This window comes from Salmo salar, chromosome ssa01 (genome assembly GCF_905237065.1).
Source record: "Salmo salar chromosome ssa01, Ssal_v3.1, whole genome shotgun sequence".
NCBI lineage: Eukaryota > Metazoa > Chordata > Actinopteri > Salmoniformes > Salmonidae > Salmo > Salmo salar.
In genome coordinates, this window is record NC_059442.1 from 167,670,368 (window position 1) to 167,694,875 (window position 24,508).

Sequence of the window (24,508 nt, forward strand, 5' to 3'; positions counted from 1 at the left end):
GACCTCCACCATCCCCCATCCCCCAACACACAGACATGTAGAAATACCAACCAACACTGGACCTCCACCATCCCCCATCCCCCAACACACAGACATGTAGAAATACCAACCAACACTGGACCTCCACCATCCCCCATCCCCCAACACACAGACATGTAGAAATACCAACCAACACTGGACCTCCACCATCCCCCATCCCCCAACACACAGACATGTAGAAATACCAACCAACACTGGACCTCCACCATCCCCCATCCCCCAACACACAGACATGTAGAAATACCAACCAACACTGGACCTCCACCATCCCCCATCCCCCAACACACAGACATGTAGAAATACCAACCAACACTGGACCTCCACCATCCCCCATCCCCCAACACACAGACATGTAGAAATACCAACCAACACTGGACCTCCACCATCCCCCATCCCCCAACACACAGACATGTAGAAATACCAACCAACACTGGACCTCCACCATCCCCCATCCCCCAACACACAGACATGTAGAAATACCAACCAACACTGGACCTCCACCATCCCCCATCCCCCAACACACAGACATGTAGAAATACCAACCAACACTGGACCTCCACCATCCCCCATCCCCCAACACACAGACATGTAGAAATACCAACCAACACTGTACCTCCACCATCCCCCATCCCCCAACACACAGACATGTAGAAATACCAACCAACACTGGACCTCCACCATCCCCCATCCCCCAACACACAGACATGTAGAAATACCAACCAACACTGGACCTCCACCATCCCCCATCCCCCAACACACAGACATGTAGAAATACCAACCAACACTGGACCTCCACCATCCCCCATCCCCCAACACACAGACATGTAGAAATACCAACCAACACTGTACCTCCACCATCCCCCATCCCCCAACACACAGACATGTAGAAATACCAACCAACACTGGACCTCCACCATCCCCCATCCCCCAACACACAGACATGTAGAAATACCAACCAACACTGGACCTCCACCATCCCCCATCCCCCAACACACAGACATGTAGAAATACCAACCAACACTGGACCTCCACCATCCCCCATCCCCCAACACACAGACATGTAGAAATACCAACCAACACTGGACCTCCACCATCCCCCATCCCCCAACACACAGACATGTAGAAATACCAACCAACACTGGACCTCCACCATCCCCATCCCCCAACACACAGACATGTAGAAATACCAACCAACACTGGACCTCCACCATCCCCCATCCCCCAACACACAGACATGTAGAAATACCAACCAACACTGGACCTCCACCATCCCCCATCCCCCAACACACAGACATGTAGAAATACCAACCAACACTGGACCTCCACCATCCCCCATCCCCCAACACACAGACATGTAGAAATACCAACCAACACTGGACCTCCACCATCCCCCATCCCCCAACACACAGACATGTAGAAATACCAACCAACACTGGACCTCCACCATCCCCCATCCCCCAACACACAGACATGTAGAAATACCAACCAACACTGGACCTCCACCATCCCCCATCCCCCAACACACAGACATGTAGAAATACCAACCAACACTGGACCTCCACCATCCCCCATCCCCCAACACACAGACATGTAGAAATACCAACCAACACTGGACCTCCACCATCCCCCATCCCCCAACACACAGACATGTAGAAATACCAACCAACACTGGACCTCCACCATCCCCCATCCCCCAACACACAGACATGTAGAAATACCAACCAACACTGGACCTCCACCATCCCCCATCCCCCAACACACAGACATGTAGAAATACCAACCAACACTGGACCTCCACCATCCCCCATCCCCCAACACACAGACATGTAGAAATACCAACCAACACTGGACCTCCACCATCCCCCATCCCCCAACACACAGACATGTAGAAATACCAACCAACACTGGACCTCCACCATCCCCCATCCCCCAACACACAGACATGTAGAAATACCAACCAACACTGGACCTCCACCATCCCCCATCCCCCAACACACAGACATGTAGAAATACCAACCAACACTGGACCTCCACCATCCCCCATCCCCCAACACACAGACATGTAGAAATACCAACCAACACTGGACCTCCACCATCCCCCATCCCCCAACACACAGACATGTAGAAATACCAACCAACACTGGACCTCCACATCCCCCATCCCCCAACACACAGACATGTAGAAATACCAACCAACACTGGACCTCCACCATCCCCCCATCCCCCAACACACAGACATGTAGAAATACCAACCAACACTGGACCTCCACCATCCCCCATCCCCCAACACACAGACATGTAGAAATACCAACCAACACTGGACCTCCACATCCCCCATCCCCCAACACACAGACATGTAGAAATACCAACCAACACTGGACCTCCACCATCCCCCATCCCCCAACACACAGACATGTAGAAATACCAACCAACACTGGACCTCCACCATCCCCCATCCCCCAACACACAGACATGTAGAAATACCAACCAACACTGTACCTCCACCATCCCCCATCCCCCAACACACAGACATGTAGAAATACCAACCAACACTGGACCTCCACCATCCCCCATCCCCCAACACACAGACATGTAGAAATACCAACCAACACTGGACCTCCACCATCCCCCATCCCCCAACACACAGACATGTAGAAATACCAACCAACACTGGACCTCCACCATCCCCCCATCCCCCAACACACAGACATGTAGAAATACCAACCAACACTGGACCTCCACCATCCCCCATCCCCCAACACACAGACATGTAGAAATACCAACCAACACTGGACCTCCACCATCCCCCATCCCCCAACACACAGACATGTAGAAATACCAACCAACACTGGACCTCCACCATCCCCCATCCCCCAACACACAGACATGTAGAAATACCAACCAACACTGGACCTCCACCATCCCCCATCCCCCAACACACAGACATGTAGAAATACCAACCAACACTGGACCTCCACCATCCACCATCCCCCAACACACAGACATGTAGAAATACCAACCAACACTGGACCTCCACCATCCCCCCCAACACACAGACATGTAGAAATACCAACCAACACTGGACCTCCACCATCCACCATCCCCCAACACACAGACATGTAGAAATACCAACCAACACTGGACCTCCACCATCCACCATCCCCCAACACACAGACATGTAGAAATACCAACCAACACTGGACCTCCACCATCCCCCATCCCCCAACACACAGACATGTAGAAATACCAACCAACACTGGACCTCCACCATCCCCCCCCAACACACAGACATGTAGAAATACCAACCAACACTGGACCTCCACCATCCCCCCATCCCCCAACACACAGACATGTAGAAATACCAACCAACACTGGACCTCCACCATCCCCCCATCCCCCAACACACAGACATGTAGAAATACCAACCAACACTGGACCTCCACCATCCCCCATCCCCCAACACACAGACATGTAGAAATACCAACCAACACTGTACCTCCACCATCCCCCAACACACAGACATGTAGAAATACCAACCAACACTGGACCTCCACCATCCCCCATCCCCCAACACACAGACATGTAGAAATACCAACCAACACTGGACCTCCACCATCCCCCAACACACAGACATGTAGAAATACCAACCAACACTGGACCTCCACCATCCCCCATCCCCCAACACACAGACATGTAGAAATACCAACCAACACTGGACCTCCACCATCCCCCATCCCCCAACACACAGACATGTAGAAATACCAACCAACACTGGACCTCCACCATCCCCCATCCCCCAACACACAGACATGTAGAAATACCAACCAACACTGTACCTCCACCATCCCCCATCCCCCAACACACAGACATGTAGAAATACCAACCAACACTGGACCTCCACCATCCCCCATCCCCCAACACACAGACATGTAGAAATACCAACCAACACTGGACCTCCACCATCCCCCAACACACAGACATGTAGAAATACCAACCAACACTGGACCTCCACCATCCCCCATCCCCCAACACACAGACATGTAGAAATACCAACCAACACTGGACCTCCACCATCCACCATCCCCCAACACACAGACATGTAGAAATACCAACCAACACTGGACCTCCACCATCCCCCATCCCCCAACACACAGACATGTAGAAATACCAACCAACACTGGACCTCCACCATCCCCCCCAACACACAGACATGTAGAAATACCAACCAACACTGGACCTCCACCATCCCCCATCCCCCAACACACAGACATGTAGAAATACCAACCAACACTGGACCTCCACCATCCCCCATCCCCCAACACACAGACATGTAGAAATACCAACCAACACTGGACCTCCACCATCCCCCATCCCCCAACACACAGACATGTAGAAATACCAACCAACACTGGACCTCCACCATCCCCCATCCCCCAACACACAGACATGTAGAAATACCAACCAACACTGGACCTCCACCATCCCATCCCCCAACACACAGACATGTAGATATACCAACCAACACTGGACCTCCACCATCCCCCATCCCCCAACACACAGACATGTAGAAATACCAACCAACACTGGACCTCCACCATCCCCCATCCCCCAACACACAGACATGTAGAAATACCAACCAACACTGGACCTCCACCATCCCCCAACACACAGACATGTAGAAATACCAACCAACACTGGACCTCCACCATCCCCCATCCCCCAACACACAGACATGTAGAAATACCAACCAACACTATACCTCCACCATCCCCCAACACACAGACTACACACAGAGACATGTAGACTACACACAGAGACATGTAGACTACACACAGACATGTAGACTACACACAGACTACACACAGAGACATGTAGACTACACACAGAGACATGTAGACTACACACAGACATGTAGACTACACACAGACTACACACAGAGACATGTAGACTACACACAGACATGCAGACGACATGTAGACTACACACAGACATGTAGACGACATGTAGACTACACACAGACATGTAGACAACATGTAGACTACACACAGACATGCAGACTACACACAGATATGTAGACGACATGCAGACTACACACAGACATGTAGACGACATGCAGACTACACACAGACATGTAGACAACATGTAGACTACACACAGACATGCAGACTACACACAGACATGTAGACTACACACAGACATGTAGACTACACACAGACATGCAGACTACACACAGACATGTAGACTACACACAGACATGCAGACTACACACAGACATGTAGACTACACACAGACATGCAGACTACACACAAACATGTAGACGACATGTAGACTACACACAGACATGTAGACGACATGCAGACTACACACAGACATGTAGACTACATGTAGACTACACACAGACATGTAGACGACATGCAGACATGTAGACTACACACAGACATGTAGACTACACACAGACATGTAGACTACACACAGACATGTAGACTACACACAGACATGCAGACTACACACAGACATGTAGACTACACACAGACATGCAGACTACATGTAGACTACACACAGACATGTAGACTACACACAGACATGCAGACTACACACAGACATGTAGACTACACACAGACATGCAGACTACATGTAGACTACACACAGACATGTAGACTACACACACAGACATGCAGACTACACACAAACATGCAGACTACACACAGACATGCAGACTCCGAGTGGTTAATGATGAATTCTTCTTAGACCCATGACAATGAGATTTAATAGCACAGTAATGAGATTTACTAGCACAGTAATGAGATTTAATAGCACAGTAATGAGATTTAATAGCACAGTAATGAGATTTAATAGCACAGGAATGAGGTTTACTTGCACAGTAATGAGATTTAATAGCACAGTAATGAGATTTACTAGCACAGTAATGAGATTTAATAGCACAGGAATGAGATTTACTAGCACAGTAATGAGATTTACTAGCACAGTAATGAGAGTTAATAGCACAGTATTGAGATTTAATAGCACAGGAATGAGATTTAATAGCACAGGAATGAGATTTACTAGCACAGGAATGAGATTTACTAGCACAGTAATGAGATTTACTAGCACAGGAATGAGATTTAATAGCACAGTAATGAGATTTACTAGCACAGTAATGAGATTTAATAGCACAGTAATGAGATTTAATAGCACAGGAATGAGATTTACTTGCACAGTAATGAGATTTAATAGCACAGTAATGAGATTTACTAGCACAGTAATGAGATTTAATAGCACAGGAATGAGATTTACTAGCACAGTAATGAGATTTACTAGCACAGTAATGAGAGTTAATAGCACAGTATTGAGATTTAATAGCACAGGAATGAGATTTAATAGCACAGGAATGAGATTTACTAGCACAGTAATGAGATTTACTAGCACAGTAATGAGATTTAATAGCACAGTAATGAGATTTAATAGCACAGGAATGAGATTTAATAGCACAGTAATGAGATTTAATAGCACAGTAATGAGATTTACTAGCACAGTAATGAGATTTACTAGCACAGTAATGAGATTTACTAGCACAGGAATGAGATTTAATAGCACAGGAATGAGATTTACTAGCACAGTAATGAGATTTAATAGCACAGTAATGAGATTTAATAGCACAGTAATGAGATTTACTAGCACAGTAATGAGATTTACTAGCACAGTAATGAGATTTACTAGCACAGTAATGAGATTTACTAGCACAGGAATGAGATTTACTAGCACAGTAATGAGATTTAATAGCACAGTAATGAGATTTAATAGCACAGGAATGAGATTTAATAGCACAGTAATGAGATTTAATATCACAGTAATGAGATTTAATAGCACAGGAATGAGATTTAATAGCACAGTAATGAGATTTACTAGCACAGTAATGAGATTTAATAGCACAGTAATGAGATTTAATAACATAGTAATGAGATTTACTAGCACAGGAATGAGATTTACTAGCACAGTAATGAGATTTAATAGCACAGTAATGAGATTTAATAGCACAGTAATGAGATTTACTAGCACAGTAATGAGATTTACTAGCACAGTAATGAGATTTAATAGCACAGTAATGAGATTTACTAGCACAGTAATGAGATCTCTCCAGGCTGTGCGATGACGTGGTCTTTACAGTCCACAGTAATGAGATCTCTCCAGGCTGTGCGATGACGTGGTCTTTACAGTCCACAGTAATGAGATCTCTCCAGGCTGTGCGATGATGTGGTCTTTACAGTCCACAGTAATGAGATCTCTCCAGGCTGTGCGATGACGTGGTCTTTACAGTCCACAGTAATGAGATCTCTCCAGGCTGTGCGATGATGTGGTCTTTACAGTCCATAGGGATGATCATGGTTTCCAAACAACCAGAAACCTTTGAATGGTAGTATTTTACCCGGTAACTCTTTGGTCTATTGCTGACTTCTCTAAATTATTTTAAATGTAACTCTCTCTCTTTCCCTCTCTCTCCTCTGCTTAGTGCGTCCACCTCAGACCTGTCAGGCTACGACCCAAGTTACCTGAGGAAGAGTCCAGACCAGTACAGTTCTAGAGGAAGTATGGAGAGCCTTGGGGAGCACCACGGCCACCCAGCCTACAGGTGCTGCTCTTGTTAATATGGCCTTTTTATCCTCAATGTGTGTAGTGCTGTCTGTCTCTGGTGGAGCAGCCTGCTACCTTTAATATCTAATCATTCAATCATGTAAGGATCAAAGTACTACTCTCCACTCCTCTCCACTCCTCTCTCCACTCCTCTCCCCTCTCTATTCTCTCCTCTCCTCTGCACTCCTCTCCACTCCTCTATCCACTCCTCTCTCCTCGCCTCGCCTCGCCTCTCCTCTCGCCAATCTTCTCCTCTCTTCTCTTCTCTTCTCCTCTCCTTTCCTCTCCTTTCCTCGCCTCTCCTCTCCTCTCCTCTCCCCTCCACTTCTCTCTCCTCTCCCCTTCCCCTCCACTCCTCTCCTCTCTACAGTTCTTCCTGCCACCAGCTGTCTGCCTCCAAGTCTTCCAACAGCATGGACCACCTTCACAGCAAAAGGGACTCAGCCTACTCCTCCTTCTCTACCAGCTCTAGTATCCCAGAGTACCTAGCGGCCGCTCCGACCTTTAGTAAGGAGAGGTCATACTCCATGGAGACGGTTCCACAGAGGGGTGGGGTTAGCGGAGGAGGGGGAGGGGCCATGGCGGAGGGCATGCAGCATGCTGACATCCGATACGTCCGTACGGTCTACGACCCCCAGCAGGGAGGTGCCCAAGAGCACGAGGTCAGCTCCGCTGCGTTGCTACGCAACCACGAGCCCGGCAGGGTGGGTTCTCGTAGTGGGGGCAAGGCCTCCTGTCACCGCGGCAGTAGTAACTGTAGTAACAGCAGTGGCGGAAGCAACGGCGGTAATAACCATGGTAATAACCCCAAACGACACAGCGTTGGGCCGATCTGGGGCCAGTCTCAGTCCGCCAGCTGCAGTTCCTATGAAAGCCTGAAGGGGGCGCCGGCTCCTCCCATGCGGAGTGACAGCTACGCGGCGATCAGGCACCACGAGAGGCCCAATTCCTGGTCCAGCCTGGAGCAGACTCGCTCCCTCAGGGCTCTCCACAAGGGGTCCACCTCCTCCTGGCACCACTCCTCTGGGTCCGTGGCCTCCGGCTCGGGGAAGGGCTCCTACGGGGCCGAGGGCCAGCTCCACACCGTCATAGAGAAGAGTCCTGAGAGCAGGTATTTAGTCTATTCTATTGTTTCCATTGGCTTCTGCAGAAGGAGTCAGGAGCTGTGCTTTTTTAACCTGACATTAGTGCTCTGTCTACATGTACACATCACTGACAACTCTGGGACCTTATATAGACGGGGTGTGCCTTTCCAGATCATGTCCAATCAATTGAATTTACCACAGGTGGACTCCAATCAAGTTGTAGAAACATCTCAAGGATGATCAATGGAAACAGGATGCACCTGAGCTCTATTTGGAGTCTCATAGCAAAGAGTCTGAATACTTATGGAAATACGTTTTTGCTGTTTTTCCATTTTTTTAAAAATAGATTTGCCAACATTTTAAAACCTGTTTTAGCTTTGTCATTATGGGGTATTGTGATGTCATTATGGGATATTGTGATGTCATTATGGGGTATTGTGATGTCATTATGGGAGTCTCATAGCAAAGGGGTTGAATACTAACGTAAATAAGTATTTGCTGTTTTTCAATTTTTTTTAAATAGATTTGCCAACATTTTTTAAACCTGTTTTAGCTTTGTCATTATGGGGTATTGTGATGTCATTATGGGATATTGTGATGTCATTATGGGATATTGTGATGTCATTATGGGGTATTGTGATGTCATTATGGGATATTGTGATGTCATTATGGGATATTGTGATGTCACTATGGGGTATTGTGATGTCATTATGGGATATTGTGATGTCACTATGGGGTATTGTGATGTCATTATGGGGTATTGTGATGTCATTATATGGGTATTGTGTGTAGATTGATGAGGGGGGAAAAAATAATTGAATCAATTTTAGAATAAAGCTGTAACGTAACAAAATGTGTAATAAGTCAGGGTTCTGAATACTTTCCCAAATTGCACTGTACTTTGTATCTCTCATTTACTCAAGTGTTTCCATTATTTTGTCAGTTACCTGTTCTGTTGTTGCTGTATGTTGTCTTTGTTCCAGTTTCTCCTTGTTGGGTGAATAAAGGTTCTTCTTCTTCTTCTAGCCCCACCATCAAGCCCAAACAGGGCGTGGGTCAGGTCCCCCAGCCGCCTCAGCCCCAGAATACATCTGGCCGCCTCATGTCGCCCCAGGGCATCTACCCCGTGGCCCCTCCGGAGACCCACTATGCACAGATGCCCTCCAGCAGCCCCAGCAGTGTGTACCCAGGCCTGGCCAGGGAGAGAGAGCTCCAGGGGTTAGGGCTGGGGATCAGTGTGGATACAGGGATCGAGGTAACTGTAGAGAACGGATACCAAAGCAACACTTTCAACTCCTATGTCACCTGTTCCAACCAGCCTCAGCATCATGACTTAGCTCAGCCTCCAACCAAACAGCCAGGCCAGCCTGTTGACAGAGGACATGAGGAGACCCAAACCAAACTGGGTCTCTACAGGTCTCATTTGAAGGGGGAGGGACAGACCGTCTCCCGAAGGCAGAGCCAGCAGGGTCATGGACAGGGTCAGGTGTACAGACCCTCCTCAGCCCAGTCCATAGGCCAGGAGAGGAGGGACCCATACACTCCAGTCCAGCTGCGGAGAGAGACGCTACCCAGGTATTCCCAGGGCTCAGAGAGTTACACTGAGAACCATCAACAGGGACAGGTCAGACACACTGAACACAGCCATCCAGACCCTCAGCCTCCCACTACCATGCCCACTAAGATATCCAAGGGCCACGTTCCTCAGGGGATCAGGAGTAGCAGTACCCCAGCCCAGGGGCCGGATCATCGGGTCAACAACCAGAGGTCCAGGTCCCCCCTCCGGCACTACAGCGACCCCAGTCCACCCCACCACCAGAGGAACCAGAGGGGATCAGAGCACCCCTTGACCCGGCTAGAGAATGCCCTAGCGGAGGTCCAGCGCTGTGCCAGTCCAGAGAGCTCCATTAGGAGTCGGAGCAGCCACCAGAGGAGCCTGTCTGTCCTGGAGAAGGTAAACCGGTTCGAGCGCCACAAGCAGAGGAGTCATAGCATCAATGCCAGCCACACCAACCTGGGACCCTCCTCTTCCTCCCGTCCAACTCAGCCCCAGCCTCAGCCCAAGCACCATGAGAGGGCCATGAGCTATGGTACTGGTATGGATGACCTGCGTAACATGCTGGAGAGAAGCAACAGCCCCAGCAGCACCTACAGAACACTGAGCTCCTCCTCTAGCTCACATCATGGGAAAACAACGGTGGCCCACAAGGGTCATCATTACGCAGAGCAGCAGAGGCCAGGGAGTTGTGACCAGGCCAAGCCCCAGACCCCCAGGGACCCCTACCACCAGCCTAACCCCCTGGACACTAACCCTGGCTTGGCCCTACAGAGGAGTATGAGCACCTTCCAACTGGGGAGCCAGGACGGCCAGGAGGAGAACGGCCATGACAGGGACAGGTAACTGCTCTACTCTACCTAATGTGAATTATATCTGTTCAGTTTATTGTGCTCAGAACTATTTCACCAGGTCTACTTCCTGGTACATGTTAATAAAAGTGATTGTGATTCTGACAGAGAGTTCCATTGGAGGGATGACCTGCAGGACCTACTGGGGACCATCCAGGACACGTCCTTTAACCGGGCCTACAGGGACAGTATCAAGGACGCCCAGTCCAAGGTGCTCCGATCCACCTCCTTTAGACGCAGGGACCTGGGAATCAGCTCCAGCTCTAACCAGAGCTTCAACAACCCCCCTCCTGTAGTCAACAACAACCCCCCTCCTGTAGTCAACAACAACCCCCCTCCTGTCCCCGCTAAGCACTTATCCTTGGAGAGGAAGGCAGTGGCCCCCAAGACCAGTCCCAAACCCTCCATTGTCACCACCACTGGCCCAGCCACTTCCCTGTCCCCTCACACCCCCAAAGAGAGGCACACGATCACCAGCCCAGACCCAGTCCCAGCCCCAACCATCTCTCCCTCCCCTCACACCCCCAAAGAGAGGCACACGATCACCAGCCCAGACCCAGCCCCAACCATCTCTCCCTCCCCTCACACCCCCAGAGAGAGGCACACGATCACCAGCCCAGACCCAGTCCCAGCCCCAACCATCTCTCCCTCCCCTCACACCCCCAGAGAGAGGCACACGATCACCAGCCCAGACCCAGCCCCAGCCCCAACCACCTCTCCCTCCCCTCACACCCCCAGAGAGAGGCACCTTGTCACCCCCAAGCCCGAGAGGTTCAGCCCCCCAGGGCTCCCCGGTGTCCCCGCCTTGGGCCCACCAGTCCCGGCCCGTATCGGTGGGCGTAAGAGGCTCACCATGGAGCAGAAGAAGAGATCGTACTCCGAGCCAGAGAACATGCACGAGGTAGGTGAACGTATCCACGATGCCATCTCCTGCTGTTTTGTCTTGGAACAAAGTACTGTAACGGCTGTCGGGAGAGAGAGTAGACCAAGGTGCAGCGGAGTTAGTGTTCATCATTGCATTTAATAATAGAAAGAACACTATACAAAACAAAACAAGAAAACCGACAGCCAAACAGTCCTGTCAGGTGCAAAACACTAAACAGAAACAATTACCCACAAAACCCAAAGGAAAAACATGCTCCTTATGTGTGACTCCCAATCAGCAACAACGAACTTCAGCTGTGCCTGATTGGGAGCCACACACGGCCAAAAACAAAGAAATACAAAAACATAGAAAAAGAACACCCTGGCCTAACCAAAATAAAGAACAAAAACCCATCTCTATGGCCCGGGTGTTACAAGTACTTAAAGGTAGACTCAGCGAGATGGCATTGCAACAAACACCACCGCCGATATTGAGATGAGCTCAATCACAGTCACACAGATTATCTGTGCATGTGCATGGATGTGCTTTGCACTGCTACAGTGTGGTTTAGTCTCAGGCTTTAACGCTCTTATTTGTTGTGGAAATTGACCCACTATGCGTTTACTTCATGCATGCAACGTCACCTTGCTACCTTACTGCTCTCCATTCAGGGGAGCAGCACTGACTCTCTGCCTCTCTTCTAGGTGGGGTTAGAGTCTGACCCGAGGAGGAGTGCCCAGCACCAGCAGATCCTGTTTCCAGGCACAGAGACCAGCGTGGCAGACCGCAGGAGGATGTTTGAGGTAGCAACCAGTCGCAGCCTGGGCTCCAGCTCCCAGGCTCCCCAGGCCCTCCAGGGCTCCCAGGCTGGTCTAGCCGTCTCCCGGCCGGACCTCTGGCAGCTGCAGCAGGATGCCCTGGCTGACTACATGGAGAGGAAGAGAGGCTGGAGGACAGACAGGGACAGGTCCGAGGGGAGACGGCATCGTCACCGGCCCCACAGTGCCTACCTCCAGCCCTTCACAGACACCCAGAGTGTCTCTTCCACCTCCACCACCAGCCTAGCCTCTCTCCAGGAGCTGTTTGGCCCAGACAGCAGCCTCTCTGGTGAGGAAAGGCTCTGCTCCACCCTGCCTCCCGGTCTGCAGCTCCAGGGTAGTGTCTACCCAGGCAGGGTGACCGCACCACACATCCATGCCCAGGCCCCCACCTCAGTCTCCACCTCCCACCAATACCCCACTGGATTTGGATCCAACAGGCCTCTGGAGGGAGTGCCAGCCCCAGCCAAGGCCTACGAGGCTTTCCGGAGCCAGCGAGGCGATGGGGCCTTTGAAAGAGCTGCTCCAGCCCGGAGCTCTGGGAAGTCCACCTCAGCGGAGGATCTTCTGGAGCACTCTGAGGAGAGGCCTGCACCACAGCACTTCAGATCCCGCTCCTCGCCCTCTGTAGAGAGGCTCAACCAGGTACACTCTTCTGTCTTTTACATTTTTTTACAATGAAATGCTACTCTGGTACAAGACTAAAATAGAAGCACCACGCAATTCAGTTCCATAAAAACACATGACTTAAGTCTAGTTTTAGCTGTATATCTCAGGTTAGATGGTATATTAACTAGCTTGGTCCCAGATCTGTTTGTGCTGTCTTTAGGTTTTTTTAGGGGGTAGATATTGCAGATAGATTGTAGCTTCTATCAATGTAATTGTCGGCATCATTTCCAATCCCCCATATATGTTTTTACAAATATATATATAAACTCAGCAAAAAAAGAAACATCCTCTCACTGTCAACTGCGTTTATTTTCAGCAAACTTAACATGTGTAAATATTTGTATGAACATAAGATTCAACAACTGAGACATAAACTGAACAAGTTCCACAGACATGTGACTAACAGAAATGGAATAATGTGTCCCTGAACAAAGGGGGGATCAAAATCAAAAGTAACAGTCAGTATCTGGTGTGGCCACCAGCTGCATTAAGTACTGCAGTGCATCTCCTCCTCATGGACTGCACCAGATTTGCCAGTTCTTGCTGTGAGATGTTACCCCACTCTTCCACCAAGGCACCTGCAAGTTCCCAGACATTTCTGGGAGGAATGGCCCTGGCCCTCACCCTCCGATCCAACAGGTCCCAGACGTGCTCAATGGGATTGAGATCCGGGCTCTTTGCTAGCCATGGCAGAACACTGACATTCCTGTCTTGCAGGAAATCATTCACAGAACGAGCAGTATGGCTGGTGGCATTGTCATGCTGGAGGGTCATGTCAGGATGAGCCTGCAGGAAGGTTACCACATGAGGGAGGAGGATGTTTTCCCTGTAACGCACAGCGTTGAGATTGCCTGCAATGACAACAAGCTCATTCCGATGATGCTTTGACACACCGCCCCAGACCATGACAGACCCTCCATCTCCAAATCGATCCCGCTCCAGAGTACAGGCTTCGGTGTAACGCTCATTCCTTCGACGATAAACGTGAATCCGACCATAAGTTTCAGTCACCGATGACGGCTTCAATAAGCCCCATATGCATAGCTGCAGGAAGATGTTGGTGGGTGGAGGCTCTAATATGTTTAGCATGCTCTGTAGACGCTCTATGGGTCCGCTAATACAGGACTAGTAAAGGGTTAGTACTACTCTAATACAGGACTAGTAAAGGGTTAGTACTACTCTAATACAGGACTAGTAAAGAGTTAGTACTAATCTAATACAGGACAAGTAAAGGGTTAGAGTTAGTACTAATCTAATACAGGACTAGTAAAGGGTTAGTACTACTCTAATACAGGACTAGTAAAGGGTTAGTACTACTCTAATACAGGACTAGTAAAGGGTTAGGGTTAGTACTAATCTAATACAGGACTAGTAAAGGGTTAGAGTTAGTACTAATCTAATATAGGACTAGTAAAGGGTTAGAGTTAGTACTAATCTAATACAGGACTAGTAAAGGGTTAGAGTTAGTACTAATCTAATACAGGACTAGTAAAGGCTCAGTGCACTACTTTTTGTTGAAATGTTTATTTAATTTTTTGTGATTCATATATTTTTAAAATGTTTTTCAGGGGGGTGCTGCAGCATCCTCAGCACCCCTACTTCCTGCGGCTATGCCCCTATGGTGAACGAGGGGCTTGTAGAATCATGATTATTTCACGTTTTTAGTTCTTCGTTCGCCTGAAGGGGGTTCTGCATGCTCCAGGCATTACTGACTCAAATGAACAAAATGAAAGATTTATTCTTTTGACTGAACGAGTGGAAAAGATCTGAGTCAATATAAGAGAGATGGCGACTAATAACACAATGAATGAGTTTTCAGAAGTTGCTGTTCTGCCATGATTAGTGCACAGTGTTCTGCAGCAGCTGACTGCGTTAGCTAATGTTAGCTACAACGTTATCACATTGATCAAATGTTACAGAGTAGCAAGCCAGCTGTCGAAGCCAATTTCCCGAGAACAGACCTATAACTTTGGTTCAGTAAAACTTTATCAGCAAGCTGGAATACTAGCTACCGAGCAAAATCTGGAGATGAGTTCCACGATTTGCCAGACAGATGGCTTCCTGGCAACTGAGTGTCGTGTTAGAATGACGCCGTCTGACGGAAGACAATGTTAGGGTATGTAGTGACTCTCTCGCTCTGAGTGCTTACAGACTTACAGACGATCTCACTGCACATACCAATCTGGAAACACACACAGGCACACACACACACACACAGGCACACAGGCGCACACACACACACACACACACACACAGGCGCACGCACACACACACAGCACCAGTGTGGAGACATAATCCCACTATGAGTCATCCTCTCTAACATTGCTACAGTATAAACCCACCGTGACTCCAGGGGAAGTATCCCTCCCTGAATATTTATACTCAACGTAAACACTAATAATCACAAAATATCATCCTATTCCCTATCTAGTGCACTACTTTCAACCAGAGACTGCTGTTTTCCAATCCTATTGTGGGTGGGGTTTTTCCTAAATAAATCAATATCATAACTTCTGTGTCAGCCTGAATCACTGGAATGCTATGGTTTACCTCATCCTCCTCCTCCTCCTCTCACTAACTCTATCTCTCTCTGTCTCTCTGTCTCTCTCTCTCTCTCTCTGTCTCTCTCTGTCTCTCTCTCTCTCTCTCTCTCTCTCTCTCTCTCTCTCTCTCTCTCTCTCTCTCTCTCTCTCTCTCTCTCTCTCTCTCTCTCTCTCTGTCTCTCTCTCTCTCTCTCTCTCTTTGTCTCTTTCTCTCTCTCTCTCTGTCTCTCTCTCTCTCTCTCTGTCTCTCTCTCTCTCTTTGTCTCTCTTTTTCTCTCTCTCTCTGTCTCTCTCTCTCCCTTGCTCTCTCTCCCTCCCTCTCTCTCTCTCCCTCTCTCTCTCTCTCTCCCTCGCTCTCATTTTCTCTCTCTCCCCCTCTCTCCCTTGCTCTCTCTCTCCCTCCCTCTCTCTCCCTCCCTCTCTCTCTCTCTCTCTCTCTACCCACCCCCCACACCCCCATCGCTCTCTCTCCATCTCTACCTCCGCCCTCTCTCTTTCTCTCTCCATCCCTCTCTCTCCTTTCAGGACTTCAAGACAGGAGGAGATCTGAGGATGTTTCCGGACTTCTCTAATGAACCCCAGCTGTTCACACACAATGACAACAATAGGTTTGTTTCCATAGAGACAGAACCTTCTCGGTACACCCCAAATGGAACCCTATTCCCTATATAGTGCACTCCTTATGACCAGGAGCCATAGAGCTCAGGGCCCATAGAACTCTGGTGAAAAGTACTGCACTACATAGGAAAAAAAGTGGCTCTGGATAAGAGCGTCTGCTAAATGACTAAAATGTAAACAAATGTACATTTGGGACTCTGTGTGTCTGTCAGATTCGTTATGTATACAAACGGGGAAATAACCAGCAAAACTCCTCACATACTTGTCTTAGTAGTTAAGGCCAAAGTGTTTTCCACTTTAGTCATCCCATAGTTTCTGATGATCTCTCACATTTTTCCTCTGAAAGAACGACGTTGATGATGGGAACTGAGAAATGTTTTTTTTTTTTTTAAACATGCAGCAGACTTTTTAAGGTAATGGCCCCGGGTCAGTGCCTTACTTGGTCAGTGTTCTACTGTTCTGTTCGCTGCTATTTTAGAGCAGGATTGTCCTGGTTGGTGCAGAATTCCTGGCATTTAGAAGGAAAACCCCGGCAAACATGGATGAAAAATGGCATGCCAGGGACGGATGTGATTGTAAAGAAGGGTAGGAGCTCATACACTCAACAGTCTTGTTTGTGTGTGTGTTTCTTTCTTTCAGGTCCATGGACAAGCAGCGTTCAAAGCGTCCCGTCTCAGCCTCCCAGTCCCAGGACGTGGCCTCCCAGTCCCAGGACGTGGCCTCCCAGTCCCAGGACGTGGCCTCCCACTACCTGCTGAATCAGGGTCCTTCCCAAAGCAACACCCCTGTGATGAGGAGAGAGAGGCAGAGGAACCCCGACCGCCAGCGGGCCCTTAGTGCCTTCAGCCTGGCTGCCTCTGTAGGTCTCCCCTGCCCCTTCTCCTCCCCAGGCACCAGCTCCAGCACTAGCCTTGACTGGCAGGTATGTCTATCTGTCTGTCTGGCTGTCTGTCCGGCTGAATGTCCTGTGATGCATTCTGTATCAAAGTTTTTGTGTTGCCTTTATTTAACCAGGTAAGTAATTGAGAACACATTCTCTTTGACAGTAATGCCCTGGACAAGATAGAGTTTGGCTTGTGATGTATTCTAGATGTCAGGAAGGCTTGTGTTGTTACCAGACACATTTCCCTCAGGGACAATGAAGTATTCATGAATTCATTCAGGTCAGCGAGAGGTTAAACCAGGGAAACCTGGATGCCATCGCCTTCCCCTGCCTGTTGCAGGTTGACGCTCCCAGAGCCGTGTCCCCAGAGACCAGGCGGCGCCCCACAGCAAATCAGGGCCAGAACCAGGGTCTGCAGACCAGGACCAGACTGGGCTCATCAGACACCAGCACCTCAGAAGAGACCCTGAAAGACTTCCCCATAGACAGTCCAGCTACCGTACCAAAGAACATCCTTCCCCTGGTCCAACCTGAAACATGTCCCAGACCACACCCCCTGCTCTCCCTCCGCATCTCAGAGTCCAACCTGCAGGAGACCCCGACCCCACAGGTAGTCCCTCCAATAGTCTCCTTACAGGACTATGACGAGGTGTTCCTCCAGGAGCTGGCCCCTCCCTCCCCTCCTCCTCCCCCGCTTCCCATCAGGGAGACGGACATCACAGAGGACTTCCCTCCTCCTCCTCCCCTTCTCCTCCTCCCCTCCTCCTCCTCACCCCCGGACAGAGAGGAGCATCGTCCTGAGCTGCAGCACTTTAACAGGTACACCATGCTGTCACCGCCACACATTACTACTGCACGATATAACAAAGGTTTTTTCCACTAGACAAAGAGACAACACCTGATATAATACAACAATGTTGAAATGTTCAATCTTTTAGAAAATTGTCCCCTCATCATTACTGCCATGTGTACCGTCTGTTTCTATCCATACAGCTGTGAGTTCCTGGAGGCTGTGTGTCCAGAGAGAAGACCATCTATCTCCTCCCTTTCCCCTCAGACAGTCCCCCCCTCTATCTCCCAGCCTGAGACTCCGACCCACCACACCCTCATCGACCCCAGCAGCAGTATCCCAGATCCCCAGCAGGGGCCTAGCGGTAAGGAAAGCCTGGGGCTAGAGTACCATCTCCTGGCCAGGAGGGAGAGGTCTGCTGGGGAGCTGAAGGTGGAAGCCCTGGTCAGACAGCTGGTGTCCCGGGGGGATAAGACCCTGAGCCCGATGCTGGACACCTGGCCCGGGGGCGGACGGACCAGCACCATGGACCTGATGGAAGAGATCTTTCCCGCGGTGGGAGGGAGGTTGCCGTGGCAACGCCGTAGGAGCAGCACCTGGCTGGAGGACAGGTAGGAGGGGAGGAGACAAGGGAAGAGGGGACGGGAGGGGAGGAGGTGAGAGGTGGGGTGAGGTCTGGTTATCCAGAGGGACTCTGTGTGTGTGTGTGTGTGTGTGTGTGTGTGTGTGTGTGTGTGTGTGTGTGTGTGTGTGTGTGTGTGTGTGTGTGTGTGTGTGTGTGTGTGTGTTTTATTCCTGTTATGTAACTTAATGATAGGCTAGACTATATGATCAGGGTTCATTAACAACAGCTATGCTATAACCAAGGGCCTTTGTTGAGTCTAATTACGTTATGGCTCAGTTTATTGCTTGACGTCACAAAACAACTCTTAGGTTTCAGAGCAGATCATTAGTGTAAATTGTGGAATTAGATTACATGCAGTAAGAGCAGCAAACTAATAAGCAAGTTTCCTTTAGGCTGGTGTTTTTACGTGATGTGAGGATACTATTCAAAACAAAAAAAACAACGTTTTAAGTGAGTATAGGCATTGGTCTGAAGCTGAAAAAAAAAGGAAATTCACATGAGCACCACAATGCCTACTGCACCCATGCTCTACCAAGGTTATACAGCACCACAATGCCTACTGTACCCATGCTCTACCAAGGTTATACAGCACCACAATGCCTACTGTACCCATGCTCTACCAAGGTTATACAGCACCACAATGCCTACTGTACCCATGCTCTACCAAGGTTATACAGCACCACAATGCCTACTCCACCGATGCTCTACCAAGGTTTTACAGCACCACAATGCCTACTCCACCCATGCTCTACCAAGGTTATACAGCACCACAATGCCTACTCCACCCATGCTCTACCAAGGTTTTACAGCACCACAATGCCTACTGCACCCATGCTCTACCAAGGTTATACAGCACCACAATGCCTACTGCACCCATGCTCTACCAAGGTTATACAGCACCACAATGCCTACTGCACCCATGCTCTACCAAGGTTATACAGGACCACAATGCCTACTCCACCCACGCTCTACCAAGGTTATACAGCACCACAATGCCTACTCCACCCATGCTCTACCAAGGTTATACAGCACCACAATGCCTACTGAACCCATGCTCTACCAAGGTTATACAGCACCACAATGCCTACTGTACCCATGCTCTACCAAGGTTATACAGCACCACAATGCCTACTCCACCGATGCTCTACCAAGGTTTTACAGCACCACAATGCCTACTCCACCCATGCTCTACCAAGGTTATACAGCACCACAATGCCTACTCCACCCATGCTCTACCAAGGTTATACAGCACCACAATGCCTACTCCACCCATGCTCTACCAAGGTTATACAGCACCACAATGCCTACTCCACCCATGCTCTACCAAGGTTATACAGCACCACAATGCCTACTCCACCCATGCACTACCAAGGTTATACAGCACCACAATGCCTACTCCACCCATGCTCTACCAAGGTTATACAGCACCACAATGCCTACTCCACCCATGCTCTACCAAGGTTTTACAGCACCACAATGCCTACTCCACCCATGCTTTACCAAGGTTATACAGCACCACAATGCCTACTCCACCCATGTTCTACCAAGGTTATACAGCACCACAATGCCTACTGCACCCCATGCTCTACCAAGGTTTTATAGCACCACAATGCCTACTCCACCCCATGCTCTACCATGGTTTTACAGCACCACAATGCCTACTGCACCCATGCTCTACCAAGGTTTTCCATCCCACAGCTTTGACCTACTACAGTAGTTATGTTGGTATTGTACTTCAGATTATGTGTATACAGGTTGTTTAGGGGTCAAACCTTCTCAAACAGCCTCATTCATGCTCATAGAGGAGGTGCTTCCACAATAATGTGATTTATACCACATACAAGTTAAAGTATTGGATTCTTCACAAAATAAAAATAAATTGTGGAATGCTGTCCCACTTCTCTTCAACGGCTGTGTGAAGTTGCTGGATATTGGCGGGAACTGGAACACGCTGTCATACACGTCAATCCAGGGCATCCCAAACATGCTCAATGGGGTGAATATGCAGGCCATGGAAGAACTTGGACATTTTCAGTTTCCAGGAATTGTGTACAGATCCTTGAGACATGGGGCCGTCCATTATCATGCTGAAACATGAGGTGATGTCGGCAGATGAATGGCATGACAATGGGCCTCAGGATCTCGTCACGGTATCTCTGAGCATTGAAATTGCCATCGATAAAATGCAATTGTGTTCGTTGTCTGTAGCTTATGCCTGCCCCATACCATAACCCCACCACCATGGAGCACTCTGTTCACTACGTTGACGGATGTGGAGGTCATGAGCTGGCGTGGTTACACGTGGTCTGTGTGTGTGAGGCCGATTGGACGTACTTCAAAATTCTCTAAAACGATGTTGGAGGTGGCTTAAGGTAGAGAAATGGACATTCAATTATCTGGCAACAGCTCTGGTGGACATTGCTGGAGTCAGCATGCCAGTTGAATGCTCCCTCAAAACTTGAGACATCTGTGGCATTGTGTTGTGTGACAAAACTGCACATTTTGGAGTGGCCTTTTATTGTCCCCAGCACGAGGTGCACCTGTGTAATGATCATGCTGTTTAATGGGCTTCTTGATATGCCACACTTGTCAGGTGGATGCATTATCTTGGCAAAGCAAAAACGCTCACTAACAAGGATGTAAACTAATTTGTGCACCAGATTTTAGAGAAATAAGCTTTGGAACATTTCTGTTATCTTTTATTTCAGCTCAGGAAACATGGGACCAACACTTTACATGTTGCGTTTATATTTTTGTTCAGTATAGTCTGAAGTACAATACTAACATAGCTACTGTAGTAAAGCTGTGTGCTGTGTGCTGGAAAACCTTGGTAGAGCATGGGTGCAGTAGGCATTGTGGTGCTCATGTGAATTTCCTTTTTTATCGGCTTCAGACCAATGCCTTAAAACTTCATTTATTTTTAATTTCCATGTTTTTTTTTAACACCGGAAGGTGATTATGGAACATTATTACACAACATTATAATACAGAAATACAAGTTAAGTAAAAGTAAACAATAATGTGAAATGGCAACAGAAATAATGTAGTTGTTAGTATTTATTTAATATTAACAGCTGATTGGGAAAGGAAAACACAGAAACCCATTTTAAGCCAATATGGAGTAAACTGGAAACTTTTTCCCAGATCTCTCTTAAGACAATCGAGCAAGCTCCTGGAAAATACACAAATAATCAACATGTACCCTTTAACTATTCACATGAAAATGTACCTTAAAGTTTACTGAAGAAGGTCTAGTACTACATTACCTGTAAAGAAAAGGTGAGTTATCACTAAATATAACATTTACAACCAAATGTACATTCATCAGATATAGACAACTTTATAAATACAATTCAGTGATGGCCACAATTGCTCTTGACAAGCTACAGGTTTATACAGGCCTTTTCTGTTCAAGCCCAGTTCTACCACACCTGATTCTACTATTCATGGTCTTGAACACCTGAGGTCTTAATGAACAGCTGAGGTCTTGATGAACAGCTGAGGTCTTGATGAACAGCTGAGGTCTTGATGAACAGCTGAGGCCTTGGTGAACAGCTGAGGCCTTGATGAACAGCTGAGGCCTTGATGAACAGCTGAGGCCTTGATGAACAGCTGAGGTCTTGATGAACAGCTGAGGTCTTGATGAACAGCTGAGGCCTTGATGAACAGCTGAGGTCTTGATGAACAGCTGAGGCCTTGATGAACAGCTGAGGCCTTGATGAACAGCTGAGGTCTTAATGAACAGCCTTGGCCTTAATGAACAGCTGAGGCCTTGATGAACAGCTGAGGCCTTGATGAACAGCTCTTGATGAACAGCTCTTAATGAACAGCTGAGGTCTTAATGAACAGCTGAGGCCTTAATGAACAGCTGAGGCCTTGATGAACAGCTGAGGTCTTAATGAACAGCTGAGGTCTTAATGAACAGCTGAGGTCTTAATGAACAGCTGAGGCCTTAATGAACAGCTGAGGTCTTAATGAACAGCTGAGGCCTTGATGAGCAGCTGAGGCCTTGATAAGCAGCTGAGGCCTTGATAAACAGCTGAGGCCTTGATGAACAGCTGAGGCCTTGATGAACAGCTGAGGCCTTGATGAACAGCTGAGGTCTTAATGAACAGCTGAGGTATTAATGAACTGCTGAGGTCTTGATAAACAGCTGAGGCCTTGATGAACAGCTGAGGTCTTAATGAACAGCTGAGGTCTTGATGAACAGCTGAGGTCTTAATGAACAGCTGAGGCCTTGATGAACAGTAGTAGAATCAGGTGTGGTAGCACTGAGATTAAACAGAAAAAAACAACCCTGTGGATTGTCAAGAGTAATTTTGGTAACTTCTGATACAAATACTGCTGAGAAACACCTGCCGAGAAACACCCGCCGAGAAACACCCGCCGAGAAACACCCGCCGAGAAACACCCGCCGAGAAACACCCGCCGAGAAACAGAAAGTCATTAGATAAGTGTAAAACACTCTTAAGAAAAATGATAATATCAACTTTGGTTCTCAGTAACGGACGGACGGCTCATGACAAGAGGCGGGAGGGAGGAGTGTGTTCCTCCAAGTTGATTTGCACATTTTCATCAAGATTGGTGTCAGAGATTTTAATTTACCATTGAGCTTCAATCAATGCCTATATATTATAGGGGCTATCACCCCCACAATACTCTGGTCATGAACAAGGGAAAGGATATCATATCTCACACGATTTTCAAGGCCTGAGAACTGCTGAGAGCTGCTGATATACTGTCTGTAGTGTAGAACTCTGTCCCCATGTTGGAGTCAGACGATGTTTCAGATCATGTCATACGGACACTGGGTCTGTGGAAGCTGAACACCACTTGCCCTCTACTGAGATATGTAAGGTACAGTGAGTCTGGCTTGGTTAAAGAGTGGCAACACTGCCCTCTTCTGAGATATGTAACATACAGTGAGTCTGGCTTGGTTAAAGAGTGGCAACACTGCCCTCTACTGAGATATGTAACATACAGTGAGTCTGGCTTGGTTAAAGAGTGGCAACACTGCCCTCTACTGAGATATGTAACATACAGTGAGTCTGGCTTGGTTAAAGAGTGGCAACACTGCCCTCTACTGAGATATGTAACATACAGTGAGTCTGGCTTGGTTAAAGAGTGGCAACACTGCCCTCTACTGAGATATGTAACATACAGTGAGTCTGGCTTGGTTAAAGAGTGGCAACACTGCCCTCTACTGAGATATGTAACATACAGTGAGTCTGGCTTGGTTAAAGAGTGGCAACACTGCCCTCTACTGAGATATGTAACGTACAGTGAGTCTGGCTTGGTTAAAGAGTGGCAACACTGCCCTCTACTGAGATATGTAACATACAGTGAGTCTGGCTTGGTTAAAGAGTGGCAACACTGCCCTCTACTGAGATATGTAACATACAGTGAGTCTGGCTTGGTTAAAGAGTGGCAACACTGCCCTCTACTGAGATATGTAACATACAGTGAGTCTGGCTTGGTTAAAGAGTGGCAACACTGCCCTCTACTGAGACATGTAACATACAGTGAGTCTGGCTTGGT

At 48.3% G+C, this 24,508-nt stretch overlaps 1 protein-coding gene across 6 annotated transcripts in view; it reads left to right on the forward strand.

The window, feature by feature from the left end:
• Window positions 1–24,508, forward strand: part of LOC106572051 (protein Shroom3) — a 174,888-nt gene that overhangs the window by 137,785 nt on the left and 12,595 nt on the right. For 5 of the 6 annotated variants that reach the window (XM_014145854.2, XM_045693926.1, XM_045693929.1 and 2 more), the window contains 9 exons: window positions 7,547–7,666; window positions 8,039–8,779; window positions 9,780–11,150; window positions 11,268–12,060; window positions 12,729–13,487; window positions 16,580–16,662; window positions 17,312–17,594; window positions 17,836–18,374; window positions 18,549–18,956. In XM_014145854.2, coding sequence (XP_014001329.2) covers window positions 7,547–7,666; window positions 8,039–8,779; window positions 9,780–11,150; window positions 11,268–12,060; window positions 12,729–13,487; window positions 16,580–16,662; window positions 17,312–17,594; window positions 17,836–18,374; window positions 18,549–18,956 — 5,097 coding nt within the window. The remainder of the gene's footprint in view (window positions 1–7,546; window positions 7,667–8,038; window positions 8,780–9,779; window positions 11,151–11,267; window positions 12,061–12,728; window positions 13,488–16,579; window positions 16,663–17,311; window positions 17,595–17,835; window positions 18,375–18,548; window positions 18,957–24,508) is intronic. The other variant, XM_045693924.1, reaches the window with a different exon arrangement.